This window comes from Equus quagga, chromosome 9, assembly GCF_021613505.1.
Source record: "Equus quagga isolate Etosha38 chromosome 9, UCLA_HA_Equagga_1.0, whole genome shotgun sequence".
Taxonomy (NCBI): Eukaryota; Metazoa; Chordata; class Mammalia; order Perissodactyla; family Equidae; genus Equus; species Equus quagga.
Window position 1 is genome coordinate 39,603,044 of NC_060275.1, and position 21,343 is coordinate 39,624,386.

Sequence of the window (21,343 nt, forward strand, 5' to 3'; positions counted from 1 at the left end):
TTTAAAAAAAAAAAATGAAAGAAAAAAATTCAGGAGAAACAAAAATATTATGATGATGTGACTAGGAGAAATTATGTCTTATTCCTAAAATGTATTAAACCTTAATGTTAAAGATACCAACTTGGTATTTCTTTGTTAAAATTCAAAGCTTTTTCTGAGGTAAAAAATACTATGATACACCTATAAAATCAATGGCCAAATAATTTATATCTGCAATCAGATGTTAGAACCTCAAAGAAACTTACTTTAAAGTTTTCATTTTCGTCATATTAACCGAATTGAAGTAACCAAAGAAACTCCAAATTGAATATTAGAAACCTAGGGAAAAAGACATTATTTTTTAAACTTGATTTTTTTGGTGAATAACTAAATGGCAAAGTGTGACATTTAAAATTGCAATTTAAAAATGGTAACTCTACTTTTATTTTTAATATTAAAACTTTATGGCCATCAGGAAGAATTTTAGAGTAGATGATTTTGCACTGTACTTGGTTACTTCTTGCCAGCCATGTATCCATTCACATTGGGTTGGGGACTGTATTTATTTTGTATTTTTATTTAAGTCAATGGTTCTAAAATCTTTATTGATTATAAAATCATGTGAGCATATGTGTGTGTGTGTGTAAATACCACTACAAAGAAAGTTTGTTAATGTGATAAACTGTTCTTCGAAGAGTTTGATAAAACTCTGGGTAACAGCCATCCTGCTGTGATTTTGGTTTCTTAAATCAAAAATGAACTCAATCTAGCTTCTCTGTTATTTCAACTCTTATCAATAGGTTTCATGAATTTATTCAAAACATATCTTTCCTTGTTAACTGTCTTTATGGGTTTGGAAGCATCTTTGTGAAGAACAGCCTTCTGCGTTGGCATTTTAATCATTGGTATGGCCAGCAAGTGGAGGAGACGTCATGGAAAGCTCTTAACTATATGAAAGAAATCACTTCCTGAGTGTTATATATATGAGTGTGAGTGTGTTTTGATAACCTCAGAAATCACTTCTCATCATCCCAAGTAAAAAGCACATTTACTTTAAGCGCAGTTTTTTTCATAGAAGGAAAGCATTTTAAGTGGGAGTTCTGGTTCTCTCAGATCTTTTATGAGTTTCCCTGGAAACTCTTAGCAAATGTACTTAGCCCTGGAACAGTTGCTATCTAGTGGAAGAAGAGAAGCTTTTAGAAGGTAGAGATGTTTTCCAGTAATTTATGTGTGAAATAATTTGCACTCACCCGCCCCATCTGTACTAATAGAGCAAAGAAGAAATTTAGAGCAGTAACTTAAGTAAAAATGCTTCTGTCATAGAGGTTAAAAAGAACATGTAAGATAGGAGAAATCCAGTAACAATCTTATAGGAAGTTCAGGCAAATTGACACCTGAATTAACCATGTGTTTACTGTTTTACAGTGCTAAGCTTGTTTGATGTCTATGCAAGTTTCTCCACCTTAAAAAGGTAGATTGCTAGTGCTGTGACCACCTCAATGATGAACTAAAAATGTAATTTGATATTTATGTGACAATGCCTTGCAAACCCCAAGTGCTTTAACAGTGGAGGGGAAAGGGAAAACAGAAGAAAGGTATTAGGATTAGTGAATCTAGCAATAAATTTTATTGGAGTTTTCTGATTATCTTTATAGACAGAGAAAAGTTAATGAAAATATATGGCATATTTAATAGATGGTAGAGAATATAAAGTGTAAGAAAATTGGAACTCTTGGAAGATAAAGTAGAGGCAATGTAACATTTTCCATGCCAATTTTTTGAAACCTATTGTCAAAGAGTTGAGTGGAATCAATCAAATGTCATTTAACAAAACATGTCTATCTAAGGTATTTGAGTAAAGGATTCCTTGGGCATCTGCAGTGAGTTAGGAATTCAATTTGGATGGCCCAAGTACCAGATTAGGTTCAACAAACTCAAGTTTATCTCTGTCCAATTTCTATGGGTAAAGCAAAAGAGCACAAACCAGTCTTCTCAAATAGTGTGTCAATGGGCATGTCATGAATAGACACTATCTACTCTTCCAAACCATTCTCAATCTTGCCCTCCATCTATAAGTAATCACTCATCCTATTATAAGCTCAAGTTTTTGAAATATGAAATGCGTACTTATATACATCAAGGATATTTATTGATAAGGCCCGAGCCTAATTATAGAAATCACTGTGTTTCTTTGATCTGTTGTATATTTTTAATCAAAGAAATCTAAATCAAAACAACTCTGCATTACTTAGTATACTGCTGGTGGTCATTTAATCCTTGATGCTGTCTTATTCTTATGGAATTTTTTAAAGAAAATTTGAAATATGTCTCATAAAAGCTGAGATAGGATTTTTTTCTAGTTTTTGATCAATAAAAGGTGTTTCATTGCCTAGATATGCAGTCTTGTAACATATTAATATTATCCTCTTTTGAAAATAATCTTCATAGCAACCCAGGGGGCAAACTGTCAGCTCTGAGAACTCTGGGAACTAATGATTATCAAAAGTTGCTTACAGAGATAAAATGTGACCCCAGGGGTTATTTTTTTATGTCATGAAAATCTATGCTTCTTTGAAACCAATAATAGTAATCATTCAAGAGAAAAATGTGAATTAACTTTATGTTAAACTTTTGCCCAAAAGACACTACAGACCAGATTTTATTTGGATTTTCATGTTGTACTTCTTAGCATATAGTGGACTCTGAAGAACATTAATAATGCAAATCTGTGTTTGAATAAAATGACTCCCTACAAGGTCTGTTTTGATTATTAATTCAATTAACTAGCTGCCTGCTCAGTGCAGTTATTATAGTTTGGAGTAACAGTTAATAATGAAAGACTGCGGCAAATTTTAAAAATAGAATGTTTAATAATATGTTAATTTTATCAAAGACTCAGAGAAAATATTGTGGAGGCAATGCTTTTTCTCTTCTCTCTTTTTATTCATCATTAAGAAACTCTTCTGTGAGTGTATTTTATTGCCATTTTTCAAACAGAAAAACAGGTCTAGTATGTTTCAGAAGAGCCATCAATTTTCCTGAACTAGAAACAAATTTTATCATGTTGCCCCAGTTATTTTCAGTCAAGAAACCGGGAAGTTACACTAGTGGTGGAATTGTTTGAGGCCAGTCCCTTGCCAAGGACCTCAGAATTGCTCTGAAGTATGTAATATTCCGCCTTCTTTCAGTTTCAATGGCTACATATCTTTGCAGAAAGAATACTTCATAGCCAAGTGCTTTAGATGCTGTGATTTTATGAGTGTGGAGTAGAGCAAAGCAGAGCTGCTAGTCTGGGTAAAGCGGAAGGACAGGGTGAAATCATATCTGGGCCCTTGCCCCATAATCTCAGGAAGACTCTGAGACATTTTCCCTAAAGCCTTACAGTTCCATGGAGAGTAATTTGAAATCTACTACTTCACAGAAGATAGAAGTTGTGTGCATAAAAAAAGTTAATCCATGTAAACATCACAGATTCATCTATCTATCTTCTGATAAACTGCATGTATGTATAAGACGTGTCTATAGTCTAGTATGGAGGAATATTTATATATATGATTATATAATATATATGATTATATATATTAAATGGTATATATATGATGATGATATCATATAATATATATGTATATATGATAATCTCTGTCCCCAGGGAGGGAGGAGATTGGCACTCCTAGATGAGAGACCATTTCATTTTACCTTTATAAAAGACTTTTGGATTCTGCATGAGGTGTAGTCATCATTGGTTTGACCATTTTCTACTTACCCTGTCTTTGTAACATGCCATTTAAAAGACAGTTGGTTACAGATTCTAAGATTCTAATAGTGATATGTTTCTGTATCACTAATATTGCTTTATTAATAATTCTTGTTCACAATAGCATGGTAATTCGTATGATTATTTGTTTCAGACCTACTTATTATGGCAAATAGTTCCAGCAACAAAAGATTCCTGGAAATATCATCTTCAATATCATAGATTATTTAAGCTTCCTTACTATCTGTAATATAAAGTGTCATCATAGTACCCCCCCCCAAAAAAAGCAGATGACGTATATTGTTATGTCTTTAGAAAAAGTCCCTATTACAGTGGTAAATTTGTTGAAGGCGCAGTATCTTCTTTTATACAGAACCACGGTATAAAACACACCGTCCCTGGGTACTTTTTACTAGCAAAGAGTAAGTTTCAGAATCAAAAAAATCTGGAACTTGCTTACTTCTCAGTCCAAATAGGAGAGCCAGCGATACCAACAAAATTTGATTCTATCTGTGTCTCTTCTTGAGCCCAATTTCTCCCAGGAAAAGTGTTATTATAAAATAATTCACCCACCTGGGGATTTCTAAGTTTAAATGGCAACGAGGATTTACAATCAGACATTCCAGTTCATCCACCACTTTAGATCAGTTCATGTTTTTTTAGACAAGCAACGCTGGAAAAATTGTTTTCTTATTTTCGGTTCAATTTACATAGAGGAATTTTGTTGTCTATCTCATAATCTTACTTACCTAGAAATGAGAAGATGAAAAGCTCATAGATCCTGTGTCTAATTCTACCCTGCATGTAATGAATAGGTCAAGTAGAGTTGAAAAGATCAGGAGAACAAGAGCAAAAATGATAACTGAGTAATTCTGATAGTCATGCTGATGCTTTGATTAGAAGTTTTCTGAATATAACAATACTACCGGGTCCAGAGAGCAAACTTATTCCATGCTTCCTCTTTTTCTAGCACTTGGTGCCACAAAAAATGTATTTGAAAGTTACTTGTTTCCCTAAACATGTACTCTAAATTTAAGAGCTGCAAAATACTTCTTCCCTCCCCCCCACCCCGAGGAAAATTAGCCCTGAGCTAACATCTACCAATCCTTCTCTTTTTGCTGAGGAAGACTGGACCTGAGCTAACATCTGTGTTCATTTTCCTCTACTTTCTATGTGGGATGCCTACCACAGCATGGTGTGCCAAGCGGTGCCATGTCCGTACCCGGGATCCGAACCGGTAAACCCCAGGCCACTGAAGAGGAACGGGCGTACTTAACCCCTGCACCACCGGGCCAGCCCCAAGAGCTGCAAAATACTTCTGATTATGACAAAAATACTCCCAAGAATTTATTAGAAATCTGTTCCTAATTACTTCTTACTAAGAAAAAGAAAGAAGAAAGGATGAGGAATGCAGTAGAAAAGTGAAATCATATACATTGTATATATTTTAGACTTTATAAACTCACAGCTGAAGGGAAATTCATTCAATCTCTTTCACCATTGAAAATATATACAATTTATTGCAAATTTTAATTTCAATGTCCTTACAACTTGACATGGTTAGAAGTTTTGAAGCACAGTTTGTAGCCACTAGTACAGCTTAGGAAAGGCAGAAAGCTGAAAGGCCCGGGCTTATTCACATCTTTGTCAGGCTGGCGTGATGCATGTAATGCGCCTAGTGTGGACTCATCACGCAATAAATTTTGCTATAACCATAAAATAAAAAGAGAGAGAGCCAGGGACAGAGGGAGGGAAAGAGAGAAAGTGAGAGCAGGCTGCAAAAAATGTTTCAAGAAAGCCAACTTTAGCAAATAAGGTTTTTTGCAAATTAAAATTTCTCTTCCTGTATGTTTTTAAGCCAAGCTAGTCCTTTTTAAAGAATTTTTAAAATAAAATTCACTCTTCCAACAATTTCCAAATGTACAGTACAATATTCTTTGCCACACACACTCTGTTGTGCAGCAGACTCCCCAGAACCACTCCCCACATCCTGCGTGACTGACACTCTACACGCCGTGAACAACTCCCCTCCCTCCCCTCCCCTCCCCCAGCCCCTGCGACTGCCATTTTACTTTCTATTTCTTTGTGTTAGACTACTTTAGATACCTCATATAGGTGGAATCATGCAATATTTACCTTTTTGTGATTGGCTTATTTCACTTAGCATTATGTGCTCAAGTTTCATCCAAATTGTAGGATATGACAGGATTTCCTTCTTTCAAGGCTGGATAATATTCCCTTACGTTTATATACCATATTTTCTTTATCTATTCATCTGTCAATGGACATTTAGCTTTATTCTATCTCTTGGCTGTTGTGAACAACTCTCTTAATGTAATTTTAAGTTCAGTTGGAAGTTGTAAATTGCTTCATCTCCAATTTGTCTCACATTGTTACTTTGCTTTCTTTTTTTGTTTTTAGCAAAGTGGTTGAAAATGTGTGTATGTGTTGACTTAATGTTGACCATATATTTTTTCTTATTCAATTTCTTTTGCAGAAATGTAGATAACAATAAGATAGTCCAGTTCAAGGTGAAATAGCACGAGTGATTTGATAACTAATGGAATGTTGTTGTCATTGCAGGACGAGTCTGCTCCAGCTGACAAGCAGTGCAAACCAGAGGCGGCCCAGGCCACTTACTCCACCTCAGCTGTCTCGGGCTCACAGGAAGTGTTGTACATCAATGGAAATGGGACCTACAGTTACCACAGTTACAGAGGGCTAGGAGGGGGACTGCTAAATCTGAATGATGCTTCCAGCAGTGGTGAGTCTTTGTTTTATATTGTGTTTTTTGGTGTCCATTTAGGGGTAGTAAATTCTCTGAACCTGTGAGAAGAAAATGAATATACTGTTATATGCAATATGCCAATCTGCTAAAAACAGTCCCATTTAACATATAATGTCCATATTGCTAAAGAATATCTCCCTATTCTGTTGCTGTTTCTGAAAGTAGCACTATTATGCCGCTGAATGATTGCTGTTTTACGCAAAATAATCTCAACTAGAGAAATAGCAAATGTTTTACCAAATAGTTATACATTCTTCCCCCAAAGCTGTAATGTACTATTCATTAAGAATGTGATGTAATCTACACAGAATTCGAAATATATTATGATTTACATCCAAAAGCTATGTAATGTTATAACCCAATGTTACTGCAATTAAAGACAAATAAATAAATAAAAGAAAGAATAATAACATTTTTTCAATGTCCAAAAGGTTTTTTTTTTTTTTAAAGATTGGCACCTGAGCTAACATCTGTTGCCAATCTTTTTTTTTCTTCTTCTCCCCGAAGCCCCCAGTACATAGTATATTATAGTTGTGGTCCTTCTGGTTGTGCTATGTGGGACGCCACCTCAGCGTGGCCTGTTGAGTGGTGCCATGTTGGTGTCCAGGATCCAAACCAAGGAAACCCTGGACCACCAAAGCAGAGCATGCAAACTTAACCACTTGGCCATGGGGCTGGCCCCTCAAAAAGGTTTCTAATTTGGAAAATTTGAGGTACCAGGAACTTTATTGACTTCATGAAACATACACAGTCAGTATACCTAAGAACATACAAGCTGAAACAACACATGGCTCTCCAGCCAATAGCTTGTCAGTAACAGTGGCATGCTCCACCAGCGAGGAGTCAGGGACTGGAGCCAGCTCGTACTGGCTCATACTTGGTAAATTTCTATGAATTTCTTCAGCTTGTATACCAGAATGAATTCCAAATGTGTAATCTAAAGCCATACAAATATTAAACGTAAAAACCATGGGTGAATTTCTTATAACCAAGTTGTGGGAAAAGGTTTCCTAAACCATACTTAAAATCCAGGGAAAAATAAATTTCATCTCACACACACATACACACACACACACACACACACACCTTTTGCAAGATAAAAAATATGATAAGCAAAGTGAAAAAATAAATGATAAACGGGAAAAATTATTAGCTGCCTATACTACAAAGAGTTAATAGGCCAATAATGTTCTTCTAAGAAGAAGGAAATACCCAAAACCATATGTTAAAAAAATAAGGCCAGAAATATGAACACACAATTCCCAGAGAAGGCAATGCAAATGTCCCTTAAATATAAAGTTACTCAACCCTACTCATTCCTAATAAGAAAAATGCAGCATCTATCTGTCTATCTATCTACCTATCTATCTGATTAGCAAAAATCCAAATATTTACACAATATTCTTTTTACAAAGCTATGATGGAAATAAGTACTCTCATGCATTTCTTGTAGAAATGCAAAAGATTGGAGTAGAATTTGACAATATTTAGCAAAATTTAATATGCATGTACCATTTGACCCAGCAATCACTTTAGAAATCTCATTAGAAATATGTCTCAAAGATACAGTGGCAAAAATAAAAAATAACATATGCACAAGGCTATTCATTTCAGTGTTATTTATAAATGCAAAAAAAAGGGGGTTACCAATAAAAATGTCCATCAGTAGATGGCTAGTTGATTCGATTATAACATCCAAATAAGAGAGTCACATGCAGCCATACAAAGTAATAAAAAATATCTTTCTATACTCCTGGTGTGAAAAGTACTTATAGTATGTTAACATTCATTAAAGAAGGATTTGTATAATTTAAAAAGAAGTTTACATAGAGGCAGCAATGAGGGAGATCAGTATGGAGAAAGGAACATAAGCCAGAATTTTCTGAGTATACTTGGTTTTTATATTTTGTTCTGTAAATTTAACTTTGGTACAATTTACATATTTACTTAGTTATGAAACAAACTTATTTTAAGAATCCCTAATATTGAGGGGAAAATGAGACAAATGAACTTTATCTGTTTAATAAGTGGTTGGCATAGCCCTATTGAGAGGAACTCAAAAATTCTAATTTGACTCCACAGCATGCAAACCTATGATAAAGTCTTAAACTATTTTCAGTAATCATATTATTATTTGGGGACTGTTGTCTGTGTATTGTGGATTAAAGCAAATTTGTAATTATGTTGGTGTCAGTGAAAGCTGGGATTTTCAGCAGGGGGCAAAGTAGATACAGATGTAAAATCAATAAGTTTAAGCAAAAACTCCATAATCTTGTATTTGAATTGGTAGTATCAGTGAGAACTCAATGTCTTTTTTGTTTTAAAAGAACATGTTTCCTATCTTTTGCCACTGAAAATGTCTGAAAACAAAGACCAATTTGAATTTGAAAATTTAAATTAGGCTTCGTGGGCATGTAATATGTTTGGGAGGGAATTGCATTATTAGTGTCAAATGAGTGTATATTCTAGAAAATCACTTACCCTTACAATCCTGGAAATACGCTCTGACTGTGTTCAGGAGCGACTCTACTGGAAGGTTGGGGCTCCTTGATCTGCTTTGAAATTAAAGGTCCTCTAAGGACAGGATCACGGAGCTTTAGTCTGTTGTCAATTGCCCTCCAGCTCCAAAGAGGGGTGCCTCAAGTGGAAGGGGAAACAAGAAAGCAGCTTATTTTGGAAAGAAATTAAGTTTCAAGTGTATGTTCAGTTTTTCGAAAGCTAGTGAGCCTTCTCAGCTGTTTCCAAGCTTATTTTTATTTGGACAGCAAATCAGCAGGAAAGAGCAAGTCCAAGACCAGAAAAGGAAAACATCAAGAAAAGCCAAACATTTTTTTTTTAGCTTGTAAAGCTGGCAACTCTAACATTGCTTTTTTAATATTTTACATAAGAAGTAAGAACTGATAGGTAGTTCAGAACTTAATGAAGAAATAAAAAAGTTTGGGGGAAAATGTGTATTCGCTAAAGATTTTATTGACATAAATGTTTTGTCTTATAGATTAAAATATCATTCATTTATTAAATTAATTTATTTAACATCAATTAATAACAACTACAACTTATTGAGTCCTTGTGGTATGGCAGTGAAGTTTCTGTTTAATCCTCACACAGTCTCCCATGAGATACATTGTGCGATATGGGGGAAACTTTTTATAAAACTGAACTTACTCCCATTTAAAAAAATAATGCTTAGGCACCATTTGCTTTTTTCTAGCATGATTAAAACCTATTTTGTGGGGCTCAGAGAGGTTGAGTAACTTGCCCAAAGTCCTTCATTAATAAAGGGAGGAGCCAGGATTTGAACACAGGCATTCTCACATCACATTCTCACATTTTAAGCTACTGAGCTAGCAATCTGTGTAATTGAATCAACTACTGAAGTGATAGCCCCTGGTAAGCACTAGTCTACTTTCTGTCTCCAGAAACGCTCCTGTTCTGGACATTTCATACACAATGAATGAATCATGCAATTTGTGGTCTGACTTCTTTCAGTTAGCATGATGTTTTCAAGGTTCGTCTATGTTATAGCATGTATCAATACTTCATTCTTTTTATTGCCAGATAACATTCCATTCTATGCACATGCCATATTTTGTTTAGCCATTCACCCATTGATGGGCATTTGGATTTTTTCTACTTTTGGGTTACTACGAATAATGCTGCTATAAACATTTATATACAAGTTTGTGTATAAATATTATTATTTTGGGTATATACCTAGGAGTAGAATTATTGTTTCATACGTACGGTAACTCTGTGTTCAACATTTTAAGAAAATAACAGACTGAATATGGGATTTCTTTCCATTTATGTCAATCTTTTTAAATTTCTCTCAACTATGTCTTGTAGTATTTAAAGTGCAAGCTTTATACTTCTTTTGTTAATTTTATTGCTATTTCCCTTTGTGATGTTATTGTAGATGGACTGCTTTTCTTAAAACGTTATTGTATATTTTTCTATTTTTTAGAAGAGTTTGTGAAGTAGTATTAATTCTGTATGTCTGGTAGGATTCAGGAGTGATGCTCTCTGTGCCTGGGCTTTTCTGGGAGGTTTTTGATGACTAACTCAATCTCTTTACTTGTTATAGGTCTACTTCTGTGGTCTATTTTTTCTTGAGTCAGTTTAGGTAGCTTGTATATTTTCAGGAATTTGTCCATTTCAAATGACTTATTTAATTTACTGGCACAGTTGTTTATAGTATCCCTTCATAATCCTTTTTATTTTTGTAAGGTCAGTAGTGATGCTACCTCTGTCATTTCTGATGTTGATCGTTTGAGTGTTCTCTCTTCTTGGTGATTCTAGCTAAAGGTTTGTCAATTTTCTTGATCTCTTCAAAGAACAAGCTTTTGGTTTCATAGACTTTCTCTATTCTTTTTCTATTCTCTATTTCATTGATTTCTACTCCCATATTTATTAATTCCTTCATTTTGCTTTCATTAAGTTTAGTTTGCTCTTATTTTCCAGTGTCTTAAGCTTAACAGTTGACATTTATTTGAAGTCTTTTTTTCTCTTTATATATAGGAATTTAAAGCTATAAATTTCCTTCTAAGCACTGCTTTATCTGCATCCCATAAGTTTTTGTATGTTGTGTTTTTGTTTTCATTCACTTCAAAATATTTTCTAGTTTCCTTTGTCATTTCTTCTTTGACCCATTGATTACTTAGGAGTATGTTGTTTAATTGCCACTTGTGAATTATCCAAATTTCTGTTAACGATTTCTAATTTTATTCCACTGTGATCAGACAACCTACTTTATATAATTTCAATCCTTTCAAGTTTATTGAAGTTTGTTTTATAACCCAGATTACGGTCTATACTGGAGAATGTTCTATATGTACCTGAGAAGAATGTGTACTCAGCTCTTAGTGGTGGGATATTTCATAAATGTGTATTAGGCCTGGTTGGTTGATAGTGTTGTTGGAGTCTTCTATATTCTTGCTGATCATCTGCCTCATTTTTATATCCATTATTGAAAGAAGGGTATTGAAGTCTCCAACTACTATTGTTTGTTTACTTTTGTCTTCAATTCTGACAGTTTTGTTTCATTTATTTTGGGACTCTGTCATTAGTTGCATATATTGTTTATATTATTAGATCTTCCTAATGGATTGACCCTTTTATCATTGTAAAATATCCTCTTTATTACTATTTACTTTGTTTAAATATTTGTCTTTAAATATTTGTTAATATTGTGTTTAAATATTTGTTACTATTTGTCTTTGTTTAAATATTAGTCTTTGCCTAATATTAGTTATTTCTGTAATATCAGAAAAAGACACTAGTAATTTGGATTATTGTGGTGGTACTGAAAATGCAGAGAACTGGGCAAAGCTTTGGACATAGAATTGACATATAAAAGAATATAAAGCAAATTGAGTATTACTCACCTCTACTCAAATACAATTAAAATAATTTATCTTTGCTCCATAAATGGCTAAGTAATTTTGGAGCACAATGCCAAATGAAATTCTTATTTAAAAATTAAGAATTAAATATTAAGAATTTCAAGACAGTGACAATAGAGCAGTAAACATAGCGTAGGACTCTTTTGAGCATAGGATCTTGTGAGACTACATATGTTTCAGGCCCCACTTTAGTCCTCTGACTTATTTAGCAAGTTGGAGGAAGCGTTGTGTTTCACAAAATATGAAGAAAGCTACTGGCGGGAAGAAAGATACTATACACAAAGAAGAAAATGACTGAAGATACAAATGAGAATATTTTGAGAAAAGAAGAGAGAACTGGGGGCAACAGCCAATCATGAGTGAAAATTGAGAGAGAATTTAAAGGAAAAAATTTGCTATGAATTATTAATGAGCAGGGCTCCAAAAGTTTTTCTTGCCCCTCAACCCATTCTCCACAGAGCAACTAAAGTAATCTTTAAGAAAAAATATCTGATCACATCGCTTCATTATCTAAACGCTTTTGTGGGCTCTCATTGTTCTTAGGAAAATGATATTATCCAGCTCTTCATGCCTCAAGGTCCACCCACCTGAAGTTTTCTTGGACCTGCCTTTTTTTGCCCCCACATCATTTATTGCTCATCTTTGAAATCCTGAAGTTCAAGTCTAGATCAAGTATAGTCAGAACTCTCATAGCATCCTGAATTTGTCCTTTGAATCACGTACCACAATGCACACACATATATTTATGTACATATACACACACAGACATATGTAATCACAGTACACTGGTATTCCTTCCTCAATTGTATTGTTCAGTGGTACTCAAAAGCCACATAGGAAATCTGGTATTGATTCCAGGTATGCATCCTTGAAAGTGGTTAGAAAGCAGGTTTCATAAATTTGCAGTCTGAATGTACTATGCTACTATGGTGAGGTCCATCTTGTCTGTAAGTCTTCCCCCAAAAAACCTCACTATCGTAGAATACAATGAGAAATAATTTGATAGATACTTCTTTATTTTTTAAAGGCTATAAAGAAAGAAACAGGCCAGGAAATTTAGGTGACTTGCTCAAGGTCACATAGGCTGACTTTCTGGGTGTCTAGTTAATACATCTTTTGGCTTTTGTATGATGAGATAAAGATCTCTTAAGGACACAGCAAAAGATAACTTTGAACAATTCAGGCTGTGTACTGCTGGGAAGAAACAGGAGTAGCAGAATAACCAGGATGGGGTGCAGCAAGTTAAAAATGATATGGCTTTCTTTGGACATTGGCTTTGGGCTGTGTGTAGCTGAGTTTAAAAAAAAAAAAAGGCAAAAGACTAGTCTTGGCAGCTTACAGTTTTAGACTTAAACCAAAGAGAATTTCTCTAGCTCACATTTGAGAAAGGACTCTAGGCATAGTAATGGTGGGAAGAGAAATGGTTAATTCCGTGTTATGAAGGAGCTTTAAATAACTGTTATCCTCAAAAACACATTCTACCTGTAATGCTGGTATTGGCTACTGCTGTTTTGATTTTGTTTTTGCTTGTTTTAATCACAGAAAGACAGGATTGATCAGGCCCAAGATTTCCTTTATTTGGGGACTTTCTTTATAAATTCTGGGAACCCCAAATATTCTGACTTTTAAAAATGCTATTATCTTTAGTTCATTTCTTCATCTTGAAGATGTCAGAATAGTCATTGCCTGTAACAGATTTGGAGCTGTAGTGAAAGAAACTACATACATATACATAAATCATGAGAGCTAAAAAGGACGTAGCAGAAGATTAGCATGAGATGCCAACATCATCTCTGGTGAGTGACAACTCCAGTTAATCCAAGTTTGAGAATTCTTGATTTTAGGATTTGTAGAGACCTTCTGAAAAGTGTGGAAGGGAGCAGCAACTTTCAAGAGACCAAGCTGAATTAGCTACACATCTGAATTTATAAAACAGATGAAGACAATCAGAATTCAAACCATTAACGAAGAAGCTGGGAAGTATGCTGTGGATTGGCAGCGTGAATAGGAGGGCAAAGATTGAAGGAGAGACAATGTTTGTAGAACCTTTTAAACTAATATAAGATCATGAACACTGCAGATAGTACTATGTGAAGAACAATGTGAAGGCAGAAGAAGAAAGGATACCTTAACAGCATTTGAATTTAACAAATATATTTGGGATCTCATGTTCAGATCACTTTTATTAGGTACTTTTAGTCTGTTCAGGCTACTATAACAAAAATATCGTAGACTGGGGGGCTTAAACAACAAGCATTTATTTCTCACAGTTCTGGGAGCTGAAAAGTCCAATATCAAGCTGCCAGGCGATTTGGTGCCTGGGGAGAGCTTGCTTCTTGGTTCATAGATGGGCCATCTTTTCCCTGTGTCTCCACAAGATGGAAGGAATGCTGGAGCTCTCTCAGGTCTCTCTTGTAAGGGCACTAATGCCATTCACAAGGGCTCCACCCTCATGACCTAATCAGCTCCCAAAGGCCCTACTTCCAAATACCATCACATTGGGGATTAGATTTCAATATATTAATTTTGAGAAGAATGCAAACAATCAGTCTATAGCAGGTACTTTACGAGAAACAAAGTTGAGTAAGACAGAATCACTGGCCTCAAGAAACTCACAGATCTGAAAGAGGTAAAATATCTGTCCTCCTTTTGTCTAAACATCAAAATCCATTAAGACTCTGATGAAACAGTACTTCCTCTGTGAAACCTTACTCCACCTTGCCGCTCTTCCACCCTTTGGGAGATTAATCACTCTTCTGCATGTGTCTTTATTCTAGCGCTTATCTCATTGAGTCCTGACATATGTTTTCAAATATTTTTCCCTAAGTAGATGTGCATTCATTGAAAGCAGGAATTCTGTCTGGTTCACTATTATATCCCCCGAATAGGCCAGACATACAGTAGGTGGTCAACCATATTAGCTTAATGAATGAATAAATTTTAAAAAATAGAACACTTACTGCCTAAAGTCAAAAAGGTGCCAAGAGCATTATGTATATTAGATGGCAGAGGTGAAGGATTTATCTTAGATAAAGCAAAGGACTCAGAGGCAGTAAGAAAGATTAAACTGAATTTGAGCATTCTGTAGGTGAAAGAGGAAGGCTCCAACGAATTTTAGAAACTCCTGCTTAATTCTGAATACAGTAGCAATAGGAAAAGCTTGCCCATGTTGGAGACTTCATAGCATGGAAAGGGTGCCCTGCAAATCCTTCGTTAGACAACCTCCATTTGTTTAGAGCTGGCAAGGGTCTGCATCCAACAATCCAAATTTTCAAGTTGGAGTGTTATCAAAATGACAGCAGTTACAATTTGTGTAGAGAATTTATTCAAATTATCCAACTGAAATGAGAAGCAAGCAGCCAATCCTCCCGTTATTATCACATCCGATTACATGCGACTTTGGAATGCTTCCCTTCTCTCAGGAAGTTCACATTGAGCTGTCTAAAGAGGGCAATTGTGGTTCACTGCCGTTATCTATTGGATCTCCAGAGTCTAAATTATATGCATAATGCAGAAGTTAACTGCTGATGTTTCCTCTCCTCAAACTCCATTGGGCAGACTTTTCAATTTGTTTTTCAACTCTGATATAAACTGGGCTGATATACAGAACGAAATCTAACAAAACCAAATTGTAGTAATAATGACCATAATAACTAACATTTCTATGACAATTTCTAGTTTGCCCGAATCTTTACATCCGTTATCTTCTTCGCTCTTCACTAATATTCAGGATGGTTGACAATAAAGATGTTTGGATCAGGGCCTATAATTGAGTCTAAGGAAGCTTGGCCATAAGATTCACCACCACACTAGAGCTGGTTCATAGTGGTATGACTGGCTTCGTATGTGGATAGTGCTGTCTCTAGGCATCAACGTTCTGAAACATCCCTTCTCATCTGAAATTTTTGAAAGGAGTGCTTCTGTTCACTTACTGCCTTCACTTCTCATCTACCATTCATTTTTCAATCTGCTATAACTGGCTTTTCCCCACCATTTTGCTGAAACTGGTCAGGTTAAGTTTATCAGTGATTGCACTTATTGCCAAACTGAAGATAATATGCTCTCTTTAACTTACCATACTCCTTGGGTATATTTGAATCTGTTGGTGATTAGAGCCTTGAAACATCCACCATCTTGGCTTCCATAATACACTCATGTCACCTTGTGCTCCTTAGATGAGTCTTCCCCTGCTGCCTTCCTGGGCTTTTTCTCTTTACTCATGCCCTTCCGTGCAGGCATTCTCCTAGCATCCTGACTTTGCCTCTTTAATCTTCTTGTTCTGCACCATGCTCAAAGGAAAGCCTGCTAGCTCTTATGGTTTCAATTGCAGAATATGCTGAAAGCTGTATATCTCCCTCATGTTTTGCCCTAAGCTTCAGATTTTATATCCAATTGTCTACCAAATAGCTTGATCTAGATATCCCAAGAAACCTCATATTTAACTATTTAAAAATGTATTCTTCATTTCCATACATACTGTTGTCTGTTTCTGGGGTTATCTCATGCAGGAATGCCCTCTGCTGCACCTGATTCATATCACCTATTACATTCTGTATGATAATTTTTTGGTTGCTTCACCCATCGAGTTTTCTTCCTATATGTTTCCATGATACCCTAGGCATATCTCTTATGTAACCTGGCTGTTATGTACTCTTTTCTATACTAAACGGTGCACAATTTGAAGGCAGGCAAGATGACTTTTTTGACTATCAATCAACCAGTGTCAGTAGGCAATTGGCTTTATATTAGTGCTCAATGAATATTAAATAGATAAATGAATGACTCAGGGAAAGAAGTCATTCCAATAAAATATTGTGCTTCTTTGGAGAAATTAACTAAATCCAGTTGAGCATGGGAATAATCAGTTGAAGTTGAGGATGTCTTCTTAAGTTTGTTTTCTGCTTCTCTTAGTACCCTGAAGAGCACAATATTGGAAGAAGAGAAGTATTTATATCAAACATTTCAGACAAATGTTTTGAAATACATAAATTCTGTTTTAAAATGTGCTCAGCTTAAATCCCTTGATTCAGGAAAGAAGCGTTTACCATAGTTACCCAGAGAACTTGGAATTTGTGCCTTTGACCTTTACCTTACCCTGTTAATAACTTGTTCTGGCTCACTAGCCACATGCAAAGAAGTAGTACAGATGCATGAGGGGGGAACCATTGTCATCCTGCTCCAGGAGACCAGCTGGGTGTTTCTGTTGTGGAAAAATATACAAGGTCTATTACATAAAACTGTGTAGATAATGATTTTATACAGTAGAGCCTAAAAAGTGATTCACAGAAGTTAAACAATCCCCTCTAGTAATTCATGTGACCTTTACACAAAGGGAAGAGCTGATAACATAATATGTGCAGAAAGGTGACGATGTGATCTAATTGAAGTCAATGTAACTGGGACTGTGCAGGCATTATGTCTCAGTAGAGTCCCAATAAACTTGAGTTGTCAAAGCACATTCTATAGCAGACAGTGGAAACTTCCTTTGTATCTAGAGATTTTTTCCATCACTGTGTCCAACTTGTTGTGACTGTCCTTAGGAAGCCCATTTCTCCCATGCGTGTTTCTTTGATGGCCTGACTTAATCAGGATATTTTCCTACATTAAACCCTACTCATTTGTATCCTTATTTTGATTGTTTTCTCTTTCCTTCAAATATGTTTATTGATATCTGTGCTATCCAATATGACACCCACTAGCTACATGTGACTCTTGAAATAGAAATTAATTAAAATTAAATAAAAATTAAAATTCAGTTCCTCAGTCACACTGGGACACATTTCAAGTGTTCAATTGCCAAAGTGGTGAGCGGCCACTGTACTGAACAGCACAGAAGAACATTTCCATCACCACAGAAATTTCTATTGGACAGTGTTGATTCTAGACTCTACTCTGCTTGCACCATTGTATTGGGGTGTGGATGGTTGCATTATGGTATGAAACCTTTTCTACATTTATTTCATCAGGCATTTTGCATTTAATTATTATTATATCATTATGTATGTATCATTATTAAGTATCTATCATTATGTATGTATGTATGTAACAGTTATGTATGTATTATTCACTTCTCAGTGAAATAACTGGGTTCAGTGAATATCCTTATGGAAACTTTATTGGTAATTCTTAAATAGTAATGCTTTTAATGCAAACTGCTTGGCTTTTAAATGACTTTCAGTTATTTTAGGGTTCTGAGAAGAACTAAGAAGTTGTAACATAGGAATCAAAAACCTCTTTGGCATAGGCTGGGATTACTTTAAAACTAGAAACAAAACAAATTTTGAAAGAATTTCATTGTGACAGAATTTGAAATTGTGTGATGTTTGGAGAAAGCAGACCCAAACTCAAAATATTGAAATGTGACCACAATTTTGCCACTGAATTCGTTGTTTTTCCAGCTTTTCTACATGTACTCTGATAATAACCCAGAACTCAACCTAGAATTTGAATGATTTACACACATCTGTATTGAGATAGAGTTTCAGAGAGATGATGCTTCTCTGTAAAATTTAATGATCAGAAATTATGTTCATCATTTGCTGGAAAACTGAAAAGAAAATGATATGAATTAACTGCAAAATAAAATGAAGCAACGTTCAGCTTGTCTGACAGACCTCAGATCTCTCATCAGGTTTCTGTAGGTCAGGGAACCTCACAGAAAGAGCTCTGCAAAGAGAAGTGAGTGGCCCTGTGTTTTCCCTGGACTGCCCAGCACATGTAATTGGTTTTACAGCTCAATATTGATCAGACCTTTCTGGCAGCAGCTTCTTAAAAGCCTGTTCTCTACAGTAAAATAGATCTTTACACACTCTTAAGGTCCTCTTGAGAATTTTGTGTTTGTACCTACTCACTGAAGAGAAGGGAAACGAAAAGAAGACTCCATTAGTATTCTGAGACCTTTCTTCTTGAGCCTGCTGATAGACCGGTCAGTGGCTTTCCAGGTGGCACGAGTTCTTTATGATTGGCTTGAGTTGTTTCCCTTCTACAACCTCCTTTGAACTTTGACATGTCCTCTGGGAATCTATCTAATAAATCAGTTAAATTTTACTGGCCTCGCCAGCCCTCTGCTCGTCAGGAAGGAGCTCTGTTGGGGAGTTCAGAATTTTCTGCTTTTCTAGGAAGTGAGAAATATCACTCTCTAAGTGGAAATTGAATTAGCCATTTTCTACCTTCCTCTTTTCTGGGTTCAGGTACTGATGCATCTTCCTGAAATAGGGACCAGGCTGCTCCCCCAGCCTCATTAGAGACCTTGGGTCTGACTCTCTGAATCTCTCTAAGAGGGCAGGAAAGCCAAAGTTGGTTTATTTTTTTCTCTTTCATGTTAAAAATTTCAAATGCCAAGTATCGTTACAATTATAAAGCTAATATTTCCTTTTGTGACTTCAAGGCATATGGCCATTTTAAGTGACATTTGGCTCTTGACTAACATATGAATGCTTTTTCTGAAAGCTTTCCTCCCACCCGTGTACAGTTGCTAGCACTGGTGAAAGGATATGTGTGTGAATGTGTCCACGCAGTGCAACGTGGCCTCTGAGTTGCTAGTTGCTCCACTCACTCAAATTCAGAATTAACAAATGATCACAAAATTAAATGTGTGATGACTAACATTCTGGCCAATATCTCAGTGGTCACAGAGGGAAATAAATTATTTCTGGTAATTTAAACCCATTAGGGAACATAATCCTCTTGAGTACTCCGAATGTATCTAAAGGGAGCTTGTGCATTACTCTAAATGTATGAATTTTTTTCTGGTTCCTATTATTGGCAATAAAAATTACTCTCTTAGTGGGGCTGGCCCGGAGGCACAGCAGTTAAGTTCACACTTTCCACTTTGCGGCCCCAGGGTTCACTGGTTCGGATGCCGGGTGCAGACATGGCACTGCTTGTCAAGCCGTGCTGTGGCAGGCGTCCCACATATAAAGTAGAGGAGGATGGGCATGGATGTTAGCTCAGGGCCAGTCTTCCTCAGCAAAAAGAGGAGGTTGGTGGCAGATGTTAGCTCAGGGCTAATCTTCCTCAAAATAAAAAAAAAATTACTCTCTTGGGGCCTGCCCTATCGCCAAGTGGTTAAGTTCCCGTGTTCTGCTTGGGCTGCCTGGGGTTCACTGATTTGGATCCTGGGCGTGGACATGGCACTGCTCATCAGGCCATGCTGAGGCAGAGTCCCACATATAAGAACTAGAAGAACCTACAACTAGGATATACAATTATGTACTGGGGGGCTTTGGGGAGGAAAAAAAAAGAGGAAGATTGGCAACAGATGTTAGCTCAGGGCCAATCTTCCAAAAGAAAAAAATTACTCTCTCTTATTCTTGGGACAATATTGTGGGGATAATCATGTTTTCTTAACACTTTCTTCCTGAAAACATATTTATAAACACAGTTTATCTATAATTGTGAGGAAGGTCATATTACGTTTCTTTTTGGTGTGATCTTTCAAAGGAGACATGTTTTTGTGGGTTCACAGTATACTCACTTCTTTCACATCCTCATCTTCCATGGGCTGTTCTCCCACCACTCTCTCCACCTATGGTCTGCTTCTGTGATTTCTTCTGTTTCTTGTAAAATTTCTTCTGCTTTCCATGCAACATAAAAATAAAGGTGAGAAATTGAATGAGGGCATTAACCCCCATGGGAATCCATCAACCCTGCCTCCCTTCACGTATAGGAAAATATTTTATCTAGGTTCACGAAGCTGATTGTGCTTTACTTTTAAATCTCTTGATTTTTGACAAAGCAAAGCAAATATTTGGTAAGAAATCATTGAGAGAAGGAAGGCACATGTACTCTATCTCCAAACACTGCTGCTTAAAATTCTAGATTTCTTGAATCTATATTTTTACCTCCAAGGTCTATGGACTAAAAGGATAATAAGGAGAATCTTTCAGCATAAATACCTAGTATTTCGCGTGAGTCATTGTTTCCTTCATAGTTTTGGATAATTGTAAATGTGTACATTCTTTTTTTAAAAATGCATTTATACTGTGATATAAATTATATATAACTGTGTAAGTTTAAGGTGTACGTGTTGATTTGATACATTTACATATTGAAACATGATTACCACCGTGGCGTTAGCTAACAACTCTATCATGTCACATAATGATTTCTTTTTTGTGGTAGAAACAATTAAGATCTAGTCTCTTAGCATTTTTGAAGTTTATAGTACAGTATTCTTGTCTATAATCACCATGCTGTGCATTAGATCTCCAGGATTTATTTATCTACTAGTTGCAATTTTGTACCCCTCAACAACATATCCCCAATTCCCCCATAGCCCGCAGCCCCTGGTAACTACCAATCTACGATATGTTTCTATGAGTTTGGCTTCCTTGGAGCCCACATATAAGTGATGTCATTCAGTATTTGTCTTTCTCTGGCATCTCACTTAGCCTAATGGCCTCACAGTCCACACATGTT

General features: G+C 35.8%; 1 protein-coding gene and 1 long non-coding RNA gene across 5 annotated transcripts in view; one reads left to right on the forward strand and one right to left on the reverse strand.

Moving 5' to 3' along the window:
- NOL4 (nucleolar protein 4) overlaps positions 1-21,343 on the forward strand; it is a 350,767-nt gene that overhangs the window by 306,533 nt on the left and 22,891 nt on the right. Inside the window, exon 10 of the mRNA XM_046671078.1 lies at positions 6,317-6,497. Coding sequence (XP_046527034.1) covers positions 6,317-6,497 — 181 coding nt within the window. The remainder of the gene's footprint in view (positions 1-6,316; positions 6,498-21,343) is intronic.
- Positions 1-21,343, reverse strand: part of LOC124244487 (uncharacterized) — a 95,183-nt gene that overhangs the window by 15,857 nt on the left and 57,983 nt on the right. For 2 of the 4 annotated variants that reach the window (XR_006890021.1, XR_006890023.1), the window contains exons 2-5: positions 20,400-20,496; positions 17,018-17,123; positions 15,999-16,838; positions 5,870-6,559 (exon numbers count right to left, since the gene is read on the reverse strand). This is a non-coding gene — a long non-coding RNA (uncharacterized LOC124244487). Of the gene's footprint in view, positions 1-5,869; positions 6,560-9,002; positions 9,160-15,998; positions 16,839-17,017; positions 17,124-20,399; positions 20,500-21,343 lie in introns of all 4 variants that reach the window. The other 2 variants (XR_006890022.1, XR_006890020.1) reach the window with 2 other exon arrangements.